At 40.2% G+C, this 16,488-nt stretch overlaps 1 protein-coding gene across 2 annotated transcripts in view; it reads right to left on the reverse strand.

Annotated features, from left to right (window-relative positions):
- Positions 1 to 16,488, reverse strand: part of FNDC3B (fibronectin type III domain containing 3B) — a 194,991-nt gene that overhangs the window by 143,067 nt on the left and 35,436 nt on the right. The window contains exons 2-3 of one of the 2 annotated variants that reach the window (XM_062005877.1): positions 13,636 to 13,770; positions 7,489 to 7,564 (exon numbers count right to left, since the gene is read on the reverse strand). In XM_062005877.1, the coding sequence (XP_061861861.1) occupies positions 7,489 to 7,564; positions 13,636 to 13,746 (187 nt within the window). In that variant the 5' untranslated portion in view covers positions 13,747 to 13,770. Of the gene's footprint in view, positions 1 to 7,488; positions 7,565 to 13,635; positions 13,775 to 16,488 lie in introns of both variants that reach the window. The other variant, XM_062005876.1, reaches the window with a different exon arrangement.

Here is a 16,488-nt window from a genome sequence, read left to right on the forward strand (position 1 = left end):
CACTAGTGCAGGTACATCTCCTTCAAGATTCAACCCACATACACACAAAAATTTCCATGATTACTCTTAGAATTATCACATGTAAAATGGAGAAGCTAAAATTATTCACACAGTAATCAAAGCATCCTATTATTTACTTCTGGCTTCTTCCATGGTTTCCTATAGTTTATTGTAGCATGCTAAAAAAAAAAACTATGAGATAAAAGCAAAATAGTGCTAGTCTTACTCACAGGAAAATCCTACTCTGAGTTTGCATTCCTTTGCTCCTCTCTTAGGAAATCTCGACACCAGTTTCACAAAGGTATAGAAACATGCAAGTTATGTATAGCACACAGAAGGAATAAATGATGCACAATTAGGATATTCATTTTCTAAGGTAAATGAACACAAATACCAAAGGGCTCCACTGCAACTGCTGGTATTTTTGGTTGATAAAGGGCCCTTACTGTAGAAAACAGGGAAATCGTTCAACATATAACCAACAAAAGCTATTTAATTTAAAGCACCATCACACACAAACTGTTTTGCTCCAAACCTTAATGACCAAAACTATCTGAACTGAAACTACAGTCCCTACAGAAAGTTTTCCACAATGTGTAATCAATCTGCACACCAGCACACAGATAGGATGAGCCAAAACACCTTGGTGAAACAAGTAGAAACAAAGAGCAGACCTCATCCTTCTCTGACACAGTCAAAGCATGTTCATTCCACCCTACTCCCTGGTAGATGTGCCCCCAGGAGCTCCCTCTGTGTCCTGGGAGAGTGCCTGACCTCATGCAGACACCCAGAGAGTAGCAGACAGAAGACAGATATGTTAAAGAGGATGTTGTTTCTTCACACTTTGCAAAATTTGGTTCTGATCAATGCATTGCTTTGCAGCATATTTTGAAAACAGTCATAAATTAATCTATTTAAACTTAACCAAGGACCAAATTCTGAGAATTCAGCAGGTAATTATGGAAAGAAAACAGCTGCTGTAGCACAGCTCTGTGCTGCTGTGCCAGCCTGGGCCTCCATAGCCCCTGGCTTTCACCAGTGCACAGGCACTGACTGCCCTGAAGTCCCCAACACATCTTCCTCCTCAGATTTTACAAGCTGTGCTTTGATTCAAGTGTATTTCCAATCTTCTGGAAATTTCTCCAAAGCAACATCACTTCAGGAGCTGCTACTATTTCATGTCAGTCTGCCAACAAGCCAGGTGCACTGATGAGTAACCCATCAGCTGTCTCTGCACCTGCAGAGCAATGGAGGCAGACACTCTCAGCAGCTGATGCAACTTAAGTTTGCAGCATTACAGACAGACAGCTACCTGAACCTGTATTTTTTTGTTTCATCTCCTTGGGTTTCTTTCATCTCTGTGCTCTGATACAACATCCACAGATGGGTTGCCTCACATGTGCCCTTTGCTACTCTCACCTTGGCACCTCCATTCTCACACCAGTTAACCATCAATTTGCTTACATGATATCCCATCTATTTTCAACTCCTTCCTTCCCTCTAAGAAACTGACTCACTTCCTCATTTCCAAGCTCATACTAAAGGGAAGAAGATAAAAAAACCCTTTTCTTGGTTTGCTTTAACTACACTGATCAGCCTTATTTCACCGACACGCTGTTCCTACATAAAAAATCTACAGCTGTTCAGCTTTTAATATTATCCATTCCTTTGCATCACCACACCAAACCACACCCACCCACCAAATTAAGGGAATAATAATTCCAGGAAATCTTTCATTTGAGAAACCACTATGAGATTTTTAGCATACTTCTGGCCTTTCTCTTCAGTTACTCGCCGTTAGAGCTATGCAAAAAGCAGCACTGAAATTTAACTCTTGAATTCTTTGTTTTACAAGACAAGAATAAGCAAAGGCCCTGGAGTGCCTCAAGTTCAGCATCAATAGCAAAACACCTTAAAATATCACCTCAAACAACCAGTATTAGTAAACCATGTCTGTTTATTAGCCTGTTTTAATTTCAAAATGTAACCAGGCAGAGGCAATATAGGTCCTTGTCTAATACAGATATTCCTGCTTAAACATAGCTACAAAGCCCGTTGCACATTTCTATCTTGTCCTTGAAAACATCCCGAGTCCATTTAATGCAGAGCTTTGTTCACCTGTGCAATGCCACAATTAGAACTCTTTTTTCCATTACTCCCCAAATGTTTTTCTTCACACACAAATTTTGTGCTTCCCTATTCCAATTCTAGTGCTGCAATACTGAACAAAGACAAGAGAGAACTTTCAAGAAGACATTTTCAACAGCATGGGCTAGACAGACTATACCAGGAAATTCAATTTTTTATCACCCCAGGTATTTTTCTGCTCCTGTTATTTCTTCTACCTTTACTACAGGCCTTTTGGATGCTATATATATACATATACAGAAAATTACACAACAGAAAACAGTCTGCTTTGCTTGTGGCAGAAAATGAGACTCATCATTTAGATGCGTAGCAACAAAAAGTAAGTTTAGTGGTAATGGAGCAATCCTGTGTGATCAATGGATAGAAGTCTTCTGCACTCTGCATCCTTTGTACATAGGTATTTTCACCACGTGAGTGATAAGTTCAAGTGACACCAGAACAATAATTTTGTCTGTATTACTCATATACAGTGTGCATGTCAGCTTGGCATTATCGCCTTCCAGGATGAACAAGCACCAAACATTTTTGGGTACAGCTCCACTGCTCCAAACTATGCATAAACTTTAAAGTAATTTAGTATGTGACACGATTCTCATGCTGCAATAAAAGTTCCTATCAAAGATGTTAAAAGATAGGCTACAAACATCAGCCTTCAATCAGTCATGAGGTAAAGGTAAATTTCCTGAACACAGCAGATTGACTCAGAATCAATTCATTCTAAAATTCAGAAAGCAAAAGAATTGTCAAATCCAGGTGGGCTGTTTCAGTTCTGTTCTGCGGTTGACCACATCCACTTTCTTCCTCTTCTGGATTCCATTTAGCATGGTCATCCCAAAGCACTAGCTAGAAGCAATCTTTCATATAAAAAGGATACAAAATCTACAATCAGAGGTGAGAAATGGGTGAGCATGTGCCTTGAAAAGCAGCTGCACACAAACCCATCACACCTTGTCATTTCCTTGCAGAGCTACCAACTGTCTAGTCCCGAGTTTGTGAAAAATTAAGTGAAATGGGAAATGCAAAAAGGAAATGAAATGTTTCAAGTATTGACATATTTATGAAGTATTCATCTGTCAAAACCACATAAAAAGAGCAGCTTTTAAAATACTGATGATACAGCACATACATACACTTCATTGCTCCAAAATCATGAATCAAGATTCTAAATCCTACATCTTTTAACTACCCACAAAGGTACCCAAAAAGCAGGCCCAAAACTGAGCCTGAGTGCTTGGCAGCACAGGATGAGCAGGACTTTTTCTCTCCTGCCCCCCAGGGATGCTGTGACTTATAGAGGAAGCATATTAATACTTCAGTCACTAGTGTGCACACAGTTTAGAAAGAACAAAGACTGGCAATCCAACTGCAAACAAATATTAAGGATGTACTTGATGTTTCCACTTTGTAACACAGGCCAGGTGACCAGTCTCAACGTTCAGCAAGCACTCAAGAGCTTAACAGCCAAGGCACATGCAGCATCAGGTCCCTACCTGATGCAGCTTCCAGAAACTATTAAAAGACTCTTCTCAATTCCCAACATCTCCTTTCTTTATTTCTTTATTTGGTTGTTGTTATAAAGGTTACAAAAGACACATACCACAGCATCTCATTGCATGAGATGGAGAAATCAAACCCCTAGAAAGACAGTCAATAACACTAGTCCTGGTGGGAGCACTCAAAACTGCTCAGATGGCGTCCTAAATAAACCCATATGGAGACTGTGCCACACAGACCTGACCTTTAGGGCTGGATTTCTCAAAAAGACCAGATTTATCCATCTCTTCTAACCTGATCTCTCAATAAAACCACAGACCCTGTTCACTCCCACTGGCCAGGTAAACTCCCAGCCACCATAATTTGTGAGCTGCTTAATCCAATCCTCCACCACGATAAATCGTTTTCTTAAACAAGTTCTGTGGTTACATGCAAATAGAAAATAGGAGTTATGAGAGCACTTGCTGTAACACATTGCATATTCTACTTAAAATACACATTTATTTCAGTTTTGTAGTATTTTAGGGGGGGTTGTTTCTCAGTTGAGAGTGGAGGTATTTCTACATTTTTCAAGTTTTCATTGATTATCTTGCTGGTGAAAGCCTGAAAAATTGGCAAAAGTGTTTTTGTTCTCCACTATTTCAAAGCATGAGAGACCTTCAAATGTGCATCTATTCCTTCTTGATTTGAACAGTGATTACTCAGTTAGAATCATAGAATCGTATGTGGCCAAAGGTTCCAAAGAAAGACAAGGAAGAATTTCTTCACTGTGAGGGTGAGGCTGCCCAGATGGGTTGTAGAGTCTCCTTCTCCAGGGACATTCAAAACCCAGTTGGATGAGTTTCTATGTGACTTACTCTAGGTGATCCTGCTCTGGCAGTGGGGTTAGACTGGTTGATCTTTCAAGGTCCCTTCCAACACTTAAGATTCTGTGATCCCCAGGTAAGCCATAGGGAGCCCTGGGTACAAAGCAGTGGTAAATGTGACATCCAAAACAGGCTCCAGGAACATAAACTAAAGACTTCAAACTTTCAAAAAGCCATGTTAAAAAAAAAAAGCTTTCATTAAGATCAAAAAGGAAATAAGAAGTTACTCTACATCAGGAAAGTTAACTATTGCTGCAGAATGGATACACGCCAAAGGAAAGAGCAGCTTTTATATATCATGAAGAATTTCATGTAACACATTATGACATCTCAAGTTTTTAATAACAGTGTTCACTTCCTGGACTCAGGAGAATCACAAAGTTTATAATCAAGTAGTCCATACTGTATATACAAAGGAATCCTATTTACAAGCACATCATATGTCATAACACTGACTACGTGGCAGTAGGGAAAAAGTGAGTGTTGTCTGTTCCACAGGGAGCTACCAGCTCACAGGCATACACCCTGTCCAAAAAGAGACTTTCACGGTGCCTTAACGCATGGCTAAAATTATTCCATAGCTTGCTAATCATAGTGCAATGTGAGAGCAAAGGAAAACTCATCACTATTGTCTGCGTGCTGCCCCACATACAGGGAATACATTAACCTTTAAAGGTACAGAACGCTCTATCACATGGAAAAAAACAAACCCACACACAGTTCTGTGGAGCAAGGGAGTCTGTAACTTCCAAAAACACCACACACAAAATAAGTCTGTCTTTTACAATAACCTCTGAGCACAGCACAAACAGAACTGTCAGGAATCCCAATCTTAGTGCATTTGCTGGCTGACTACAACTTCTGCAATAGATCACCACTAACATGAAGCTCCCCCATTGCACTATGAATCCGGCCTTTACCAAAAGAAAATAAAAGCAACAATATAGTCAGGTGCACTTCCATATTTGAGATGTACTTATTCCAGAAATATGAATCATTCACAATAAAGAATTGAGTTGAAGCTTTAGCACGAAAAAGAAAATCAGTGTTTTCAGACTGAATTTGAAGAGTGTACACAAACAAACACATCTGCTTTGGTGGTCAATGCTGCAGGTCTACTAAAAAAAGGAGACAATCTGGTACTACAAATCCTAAATTAAGTTTATGGCAGATTGCAGCTGAGTACCAAACAAGTCCCATTGGCACAAACATGTTATATTACTGGGAATACAGAATTAGGAGGTTTCAAACTGTATTCATTTAAATACAGTTTGAATGATCCTTCTGAGTATGGAAAAAAAATATTAAATAGTACCACAATTATAACTGTAATAGAAGTTTTTAATGTACTAACCAATATAAGGCATTCATTTTTAATAAAAGGAGTAGCCAGCTTTATTCCTCCATTAATTGCCACAAGGACCAATTTCTTACCACACAGCATGTTGGCTATAAATCTGAACAAGCAGTTTTAAATTGCTGCTATTACTGCTCATCAAGAATAATGGTGGATGGTGGTCATGTTAGCTTCTGTAACATCTGTCTCAAGCAACTATTTATTAGTCATTTCCACAGGGATGACATTTCAAGTAACAACCACCAATTCCTCCACCATTTAAATGGGGAGGGGAGGGCACAGCAAAGATGCAAAGAGACTCCAGGATGGGAAATGTCACATATTTCAAAGGACAAACTCTTCCCTATGAAAGCAGTGCAGCCCTGAAGCAGTTTGGCCAGGAGCTTCAAGAGCTTCACAGCTCAGGTGGTGGTGGACAACCAGATCTACCTCTGACACTATCCTTGCTTTCAGCAGAAGGTTGGGTAAAGTTATCTTCAGAAGACCATTCTAATCCAAATTTTAATAAGATACACAGTAAATAGTAAGTAAATAAACAAACAGTATCAGATATCTAAGAAACCTATCTATATGTCTCTAAGAAACCATCTTTCTCAAGTAGGTTTGTAATTCAGTCAAAATACGGGGGCAATTCACTAGCTACACAATTATCACTGACTTCCCCCTCCCTCCATTACTATTACTTTTTTAGGGAAGCCATTTGAAGGAATAGCCCACTGGGACTGCTGCTTAACTGTATAAGATCCAGAAAGGACAGAGAGACAACACCACCCACCTTCCTTCTCAAAAAATAAGATAATGGCAAAAGCTTAACAATTATCTCTGGAAACGGTATTAGCAGAACAGCTACACAAACTCCATTCCCTTTGAATTTTTATTTCAGCTTTCTGTGTTACTGTAGACAGCATTACCTAGGGAAATAGCTGTTTTACTTCAAAGCTGTATTTCAGACTAGCCAGAAAACCTCTTCACAGTACTTTATACCATCTGAAAGGTCTTTTATTGCTTCTCCCTTCAGACTTGTTAAAAGATTTTGTGTGGGCTCTCTCATAAAAAAACACAAGCACTATTTATCATATTTGCACAATATTAGAGAGGTAAAGCAACAATCAAAAGACTGTTTACATGCTTTAATTTGCTACTACATAATCAACTGGCTAGGCTTCTAAAGAACCAGTCTAAAGTTCTGCTCAAACCCAATCCGACTTTTCCAGTCACCCTGAAATGTCTGTACTTCTCTGCTCATTTTCTATCCCTCCCTATGCCTGAATGAAAACAAGAGTTTCACCATAGATGTCCACTTAATTTGCTACTAGTTTTCAGCCTAACTTGAGATTTCTCATTTGATTTTACTATTTGCTTACAAGGAGATAGGCATAAATAGAAAATAAAAAAATGATTAAAAACTGAACAGAAGGAAAAATCTCGTGGACTTCCAAGAAATGTATGGTTCATGCTGAGACATTAAAGGCCCATAACATGTACAGCAGACATGTCTCCAACATCTCACTGAAGTGCTTTGCCCTATTTCCAGAACTGCACATCACATTTTTGTAGAGATGCAAACCCAAGTCTTCCATAACGCAGGCAACATTCATCCACACGTTCCTGTAATCCTCTTACCTTGGATGCACTGCAAGGTTCCATCCTCAGCCCTTATTGTAAAGGTTTCACCTGGATTAACTTGAACCAAAAAGACCTGTTGAAAGAAAAAACAACATTTGTTTCACTGTGATCGTCAAAAATTAATTTCTCCAACCCAACAATTGTCTTCTCTGCAGTTTGGAAGAAGTCTGGGGGCAGAGAGGGAACACATTCACTACATCTTTGAGTACCAGCAGGGTCCAAAAGCTAGTAGAGATTTAAAGCCTACCTACTCATCTAAACTTTCAGAGCCAAAAGAAAGCCTTAACTCACTTGTGTGCAGCTGAGAATGGTGGCTTCAGGTTCCATCACCAAACTCTGGCCAGTTCGCGTAACTTGGTCAAATGCTGATGGCTATAGACATAAATCTTCAGATGCATTGGCACATGAGAACAGACAGCAGGAACTCCAGCATGTAGCACTAGTGATCCTTTATCCCATGCTCTTGCTGCTCAGTAACTCAGATACTTTATACGTACTTCTGTTAACTTCTCACTGTCGCGAGTTCAATCAAAATCTAGATTAATCTTGGTATAAGTGAAAATTTTAGCTTTACTTCTTTTCATTAAAAGTCAAATTTTACACCTGGTCTTTATATTCTGGGACATCTGCATGTAGAATTTAACCATTCCATCTGGGAAGACAGAATTTGAATTAATGTTGTGTTCCTGAATTTCCTAAGTTGAATTTGTAAGATAATTATTACCTAGATGACCTTCAGAATTACAGTAATCCTACAGAAACCCATTATTCCAGCAACATTTTTAAAGCATAAGCTGGACATCAGAAAAGTGACATATGAAAGCCATTATTTTGTCTGCAACAATAATTTCTGGAGGAGCACTGATCAGAGTGGATCTGATCCAGCATAGAGAGCACAATAATTGGTTCAGAGAAGAGGCACAAAGCCATTCCATCCCTAATCTCCCAACAATCAGCATTTAAGTGACAGCATTTAAGTGCTCTTTCACCATGAATAGGAGTGGATTATCCACAACAGGAGACTGGCATCAGGTCAAAAGTAGAGCAGTGCAAAACACTGTCATTCAGCTTCAAAAACAACCACCAAACACAGAGGGGCAAAGAATCATAAAAATATTTTGTTAGCTCATTTGCTTACATGTTTAAACCAACAGTTCTCACGCTGGTTTATTTATTAACACACTTGATTAATGTCAATTAGATGCCCTAGAACACCATCATACCTCTTGAACTTGGTCTAGCTCTTCAAAAGACATACCCTAACTACACTGATGTCTTATACGTGGCAAGTTCCATCTTCTCCCAAGGAGCAAGAAGAGAACTCCAGGCCCTAACAAGCCATTGCATATAGCTGAAAAGGCCATCTCCAGCTACGCAGGGTTTCTCAGAACAGTGAAGAAATCAACCTCTGGCTACAGGGGTACAGAAATGCACATGCTAACACCAGTAACCATCAGTGCGCATAATGGACTGAAGTTATGTTGAAGGCAAGAACTACACTGGTCTGTACTGTAGCTGTTACTTCCTAAAATCTAAAAAGAAAATTAATTATGTTCTGAAGATATTAAAAGATACTCTTCTGCACTGATGCTCAAATTAGCCACCTTCAGAGCAGAAGACGACACTTACAGGCTCTTGCTGGGGGAAGGCAGTTGTATCAAAAGCAAACAAGAATAGCCAATGTGTAACTGATGTGGGTGAATGCTGGAGCAGGGCTAGACACAGAGGGAGGATGGCTGGCACACAAGCACAATTACCCAAGGTGGACTCAGACCCAGAAGTGGCAATTGGGCAAGAACCTCTGCTTGTCCCCTGCTGCAGGCAGACTTCTTCCCAGTACGCTGCATCTCAGTCCCAGCTTCTCCTCTTCAACCAAAGTTGGGCTGCAGGGGTTTGCCCCACAACCCAACCTCACCACCAAAAGCCCTCCAAACTCACCCTGTGCCATGCATTACCCTGAGAGCTTGCAAATGCAAGCACAGAATAAGAAGCAGCAGAGTTGTGGGTTAAATGATTCAAGCCAGTACACATGGAGCATTAGACACTGGACATTTTCCAGCCAACAGCCCCGATTTGACCCAATTGCCTGGGACAGATAATAGAAGCATACTGTGACTTCTTTTGTTTATACAGATTAATTATGTCAAACTAATTCAAAGATTTCTTTTTCCTCACATCCTCCTAAACAACAAAACCATATTTTGCAACCTTTTCTCTTTCCTTTCTACACAAAAGATCTTCATGAGAACTGCTTGTTTCTAAAGCTTTTAATTATAAGACTGAGGAAAGCAATAAAAAAAGTCTAAAGAGAACGCCTTGATTTTAATGAAAACAAACACAATCTTTAATTACCCTACAGCTCTTCCAATATTCATCATCCCAAGTATTCACATTTATGAGAAGGAAACAAGAGGAGAGACAACTTGAAAAGTCCCTTTAAGCCCTCACTGCTGCCCAGCAGCATCTCAAGGGTGCGGTCCAATGTCTGAGGACACTTCAGCTTAGTTTCAGTCCCCTGGCCTCCTCACATCCAAAAGCTGGAGCCTGTGACAGCTGCGAGCAGGGTGTCAGCAGCACAAACCCAAAGCCTTTTTCTTTTCCCTAAAAAAGTGCTCAGATGTTTGCTTTAGCAGCTTAATCTACTCTGTGTTAAAGCCCACCCCTACCTGCTGCACACTCAGAGCCAGCTTGCTATCTCCATAACACATTTGTTTAAGTAAAATACAACAATATTTTAAAATAAGTCATGTTTGTTGGGACTGCTTAATGTTACTATGTTGCATAGTTACTATAAATATTTATAACCATGCACACACCCAATTTGGCAATCATTGCTCTATGTCCAGGCTAAGCTTTCATGACCTGCTAAACACGTGTCACTTTCTGTCCCCCTCTTTCCTGCTCTCTTAACTCCTGTGCCTGCTGGGAGCAGTGGAAGAGACTAATGAACACGCCAGTAAAATCTGACACAGGCTTAAGGTTCAGAGTCAGGAATAAAACTCTATTCATTGTCTATTACAAAGACAAAAAACACCACCTGGTAAGGACTGAGGGCATATGCTATTATCTGTTTTGTATAGTATTGGTTTAATTACACTTTCGAGCTCTTACAAAGAGCACAGACTTGTCATGCTACAGGAAGGTATCAGACATTGTTCTTCATTCATACAGACTCATCTCCCTTATTCAAAGTGTGTGACCCTAAAAGCCAAGAACCAGCATACAGAGCACTATGTACAGTGTCTGGGCTCCAGCCAAAGAGTGAAAAAAAGCAAGGTTTGGTAAACATACCCTTACAAAGAGTGGGTAAGCAGAAAACATGCTACACCGCTGCAGGTGCAGTTTGTGAACCAAGCCAAAACACAGCTTCCTAAATTAATTTCCCTGGCATTCTGTACAGATGTACTATGGCACAACTAGCTGCCCCCCCTCTTCATACTCCAAGCTTTTTAGAGCTCACAGTGGAGTACCTACAAGAAACCATTGAAATTCCTGGACCAAAAGGTTAATTATCGCTCCCTGAATCCCCACAGGAGTTACAAGTGGATTAGAAGCAGAAACAGAGTAAGTGGCAGCTCTGGAAGGGACATGAAAGCATTAAATACAGCCAGCAGTAGTGGAAATTAAGTGTGGGAAACTCAAAAAAAAAAAAGGCAGTGCTAGAAATGCCATTTTGGGTAGTCTAGGGATTACTGTCAAGCAGGCAGAGACATTCCCAGCTCTGCCCTGTACAGCTCCACATCACTTATCTCCAGGAAGATAAAACAATTGAATGTTCCAATGCAACTGCCTTACAATTCAGGATTGTTTGCTAGCTGAACTGCCTTTTGCAGTGCTTCCATCTGGTTGCTGGTAAAAGCTAACATGTTTTCCCAGCTCCTGCCTGCTCTTTTTCACATGTACAAGAACCAGCCTTTTGAGAAAAGCCTTTTCTCTGAAGCTCATTCTTTCAAAGTACAGCTTCGAGCACAGCTCTACTACACTGGCATGGCTGAGGCTTCAGATAGCCAGTAACACATGAGAGTGAGCAAAGGCAAGTGCACTCAGAGCATCTCAGAGGCAAGCACTGTTAGTTCCCAAGCCTGAGGCACTAGTGATGTGTGCACTGCCCACACTGCACTCTGGAAAACTCCACATGCCTGTCTCTCACCAGTTGAGCTGTGATGCTGTCTTACCATCAGGTTCTAATAGAGACTGTAATTATACCCTGGAAAACCATGTCCTTATAAGACTAACACCTATTTTTGGACTAATATTAACCACCTTTAAGAAGTTACTCTTAGTGAATCTGATCTGAATGCTGTTCCTGCCTTACAAGTAATTAAGATAAATCTCTTTCAACAAGCACATAACATTTCTACATTACATACATTACAGCTTCTAAGTTACATACAAATCACGTTAAAGGACAACTAACACTCTATTTGCTGCTACTATATTCAAAGACCAAAGCATTTATTCCAATTTCACTCCATTTTAGCACTATACTTTTAAAATGAAGACATGAACTAAAGCTTTAGAAACAGGATGAAGATGGTAAATCATAAAGGCAGCTAAGCTCTGCAACGTATGAGGGCACATCCAGACTAGAGGCCAAAAAAAGGTCTCTCAGAAAGCTGCTAATCCAGCTACTTGAAAGAGATAAGGTGATGAGGTCTAAAAGCATCATCCAACAAATATTTATGCAGAAAAGGAACCTGGCTCTGACTCTGCTGAGTCACATCTGCACAGAACACCACACAAGTAACACACTTCCAATGCTTCAGCAATTCTCTTTTTCCCCCCCAAAAAAAAACGTTAGATGAGAAGCTGCTTTAAACTCAATGGAGACAGTCTGGCAAGCAAGACTGCAGAATCACCACTGATGGGGAATTTCAAAGACTGGACTTAAAGTCTCATCTCAAAGGATGGCTCAGAAGACTTAATTTATTCTTTCTGTAATAGAGAAGGACTCACTGGACAGTCTCACCTGATAAATGGTTTCCTGCGAGAATGAAAATGCACATTTAAGAAATAGTATCCTATCCAGTGTCAGTAAGATTGTGCCTTCAGTTAAGCATATTAATATTGGACTTTGTAAACAGAGCCATTAAAAGCTTCCTTTTCTCTCTTTTCAAGTTGAAGCTCACTGTGCAAAAATAACTTTTAAGAAGAAGTAATCACAGCAATGAAAATCTGTATCATACTGAGAACCCAGATAAGCAGGCAGACTCGGAAGCTTACAAGAAAAGTGGACATAATTTTTCCTTTCGAGGTTGGTGTAGCTGAAAACACTGCTTGGAGGGAGGAACAAATGATCAAGGGAATGAGAAGTAACAGAATGACATTCTATACTGAGTCATGAAGGACAGCTTATTTCTGCCTTGGTTAAAATATGTCGCTGAAATGTCTCAAATCAGGAGGGAAACAAACTGAGTAACACAGAAAAACTGTTACAGTACGTGTTCTACAAAGAGAAATATTAACATGAGATGACAGATTTGGGAACCTACCAATTAGAAGCTTGAACCTCCAAGCTTTATCCTGACATGAGGGCAACACTATAGTCTTGTAATCATTCTACCTACCTCTGATCCATCTCATTAGAGAATATTTCCTAAAAAATATGAAAGCAACTCTAAATTTCCTTCCTTCAGAAGCCCACTCAAAATTCATTTCTGCCCCTCTATGGTTTATAACGAAGCACAAGGGGAATACATCGGAGTGGCAGGATCAGTGCACATGGGTAAGCAGAGAATAGCAGACACCACAGGACTCATGTCTTCAGTTCTCAGTTTCTTTGCACTTTTCCGCAATCTTGGCATTTTTGGTTTAAATTGTTAAAAATGTTATCAGATATTACCGAGGTGTCTGGAAAACAGCTAGCACAAGTAAATCATGACACTAACTACCTGTAAAGCCTTCAAGTATGTAGCATTTATAGCCATTATTTCAATCCTATTCTTTTAACTCGAACACATACAATCACATAAAATGTCATGGTACACATTTACAGCATTGCTTTTAATGTTTTTCTAGTGTAAGGGCAGATTTCTAACTTCCAGGAAACACTCTGACATTTCTAGTGCTACTGAAAACAATCTTCCCCATCTTCAACATCCCTTGGTGGTCCGGAAGCAGGCAGTTCATGCAAAGCTCACTGACCTGCTGTGATCCATCGCCATTCACGATGTGAGGCATCATGGCTACCTCCCCGTTCAGCAACGGCGGCAGCTCCAGCGGAATTTGGTCGGTCATCATCATTGTGACGTACATTCATGGAGAATTTTCCTCAACGGGCTTCCTGCAAGAGAAGCATCAGTTAGAAGACCCTGGAAAACTCACTTGTACTTTAGAAGGTCACTGGCAGCTGCGTGGATTTTGTAACAGGACACATACAAGAATTTGAGGCATTGGATGGAGGTTTCAAGTGTTAGAGCAAGAGTACAGAAAATCAAGTTTTCACGCAATACTCAAGTGAGATTTTTCCTCTTCCCACAAATCAGCATCCTGCTTGCTACCACAGCACTGGCACTACATCACCCATGCTTTGCTTGATTAGCCACAGTTCAAGGCCAAACACCTCGATTTTCTTTCTAGAGACCTGTAAGCAGTGTCAACTGCCACCTATAACACAAACAGCAAGCACCTGGCTTTCATTTAATCATGAGTCAAAGGATTAAGGTTTCTGATGAAGCAGGGAGACAGCAAATCACCATGCTATGAACACCTTGTGCAACATAGAGGACAGCAGAAAATGATCTCACCTAAATACTGGAAGAATCACACATCACTTCCAGCACACCTTGGCCCTTCACAGCCAATGGCATGTGATATGTAAGCATTGCTAAAACCACGGGGAGATTGCCTTGTAAAAACAAGTCTTAAATCATTATTAAGGGTACCATCGTACTGTTCCATAGGGCAACAATCCAGTTCTTTAGTCAGATGGGTGACTTCATATCTAGACCTCTGCACAAGCACTAAGCAAAGCAAACTTACAGGCAGTGATCAGGCAGCCTCCTTAGTAACTCATGCCAGAGAATTTAAGTCCTCCTGAATAATTTTATATACCTCACAAATCCATACTGGAAAAAGAAAGATGCCGTGCCTTAGGTGGCCAGTAACTGCCAGGTAGTGAACTGGCACCAGAGTACAGAGAGGGGAATTGCAAACCTAACACTCCTGTAACCTGCTATGACCCCAGGTGCTGCCAGGCCTCAAATTTAGGTGTTTTAAGGTCTTTTTAGTTCAATAACTAAACCAATAGTTTAGTTGAAATCTGTCTCCATTTCATAAACCTCTTCTAGAACTCATCACAGTCCCATCGCCTGCAGAGTGACTTCAGCCTGACCAGGTGCTGTATTCCAGCTCCTGTAGAGGACCACTTGTATGACATGAAAGTGATAGTGATGCCCACACAGACTCAATCACATACACCCTTTCATTCTTATCACACAGATTCCCTTCACATCCAAGTAGTATTGGATGACTAAAGGTGAATTTGTTTTTCAGAAGATGTGCAAACTTATCCCCGTTATCTCCAGTCACACATCTCAAGACCAGCATTTTCATTTAACTCAGTACCAAATTTAGCACGACTCTCACAGCTCTTTCCTATATTCTTATATGTGAAAACACTACTTTTCTAATCATCACTTCACTGAGATATAAAACAGAGGCAATCTATTTTCATCCACCTTCAAATTATATCCCTCCTTTTATTTGCAACTCAATTACAGGATAGAAGTTCTCAGAAAGCTTGAGACACAGTTGTCAAGAGGATGATACACCCACAGTCAGTTTAAGTCCCATCTCCTGCCTGCATCAACTGTTTTGTCGCGGAGTCTGGCAGTGGTTTAGTCCTTCTGTCATCCTTACCCTGAATAATCTGCCCTGCAGTGCATACACCTACAGAGCAGGGAATAAGGACAGTTGCTAAACACTCCTGTAGCCCACAGTATGAAGCTATCTGGCACAGGTCTACCAGTGGCCAAAGCTTTCCTGGCTTAGTCATTCGAAGTTCTGACCCAGCCGTTATATGAGCTAAAGAAAGCTGTACAGAAGCTTTGCTCAACATTTTCACTCTAAGGTTTTGCAATATTTGGAGCTTTTTCCTAAATCTTTTGCTTCTCATTACACTTCACAGTCTCTTTGAGAAAGATCCAAATTCACAAGCAAAACTTATAGGTGTTGAGGTTTGGGGGTGGAAGGGGAAGAGAGTGGCAGTGTCATTTAGAGTTTAGAGGGGGTATGTTTGTTTAAAACTATGAAGATAATGTGAACCTGACAGTTTAATTACTTCTTAAATGCTTAAGATTAAGGAAAAGGACTGAAAAAGCCTAGTACTGAACACCAGTGAGAACAGTTAGCAGCTTTCAGTGGAAACAGACTGATTTAGTCAATAGTCAGTTGCATCTTGAACTACTCATACAGGTAGTTATGTATGGATAGGTTGTGTGTGCATACACATATAAACAAAAATATTACTTTAAAAGAAGGCAATATCCATAGGAACTATTTTAAACACATGCAAAACAATCCCCTCTCTCCCAAGTAAATGACACATTCATCTAGTCTGAATCTGAAAGCCTAAGCTTAAATGGAGTTTGTCACGCCGATGCTATTTTCTTAAGGAAGAAAAAGCCAGACTGTAGCTTGAAGCTACATATTTTCCTAGTAATATTTCCATTCCAGGCACAACCACCAATATGTTGACATTTATTTGCTTCATGTCATTATTTCAAGTTTTACAGCTGCATTCCTTTTGCTTTATTAATGGTTTGTCATTACAGTCATGTCTCCACTTGCCTCACTTTAAAGGGAAGTCAAAAAAAGAAAGAAGAAAAAGAAATAAAGAGGGCTTCCTTTATTTGTCAGGTCTGGTATGACCCTGCCAGAGGTAATGCCAGCAGCAGTACTGGCCATAAAGCACAGCTGGCCACAGGCTTTTTCTTTTTTAGCAGTATTTCACATACATGTACTCCATGCAAAGTTAGATGAGACTGGGTTAAAACA

This window comes from Colius striatus, chromosome 12 (genome assembly GCF_028858725.1).
Source record: "Colius striatus isolate bColStr4 chromosome 12, bColStr4.1.hap1, whole genome shotgun sequence".
NCBI lineage: Eukaryota > Metazoa > Chordata > Aves > Coliiformes > Coliidae > Colius > Colius striatus.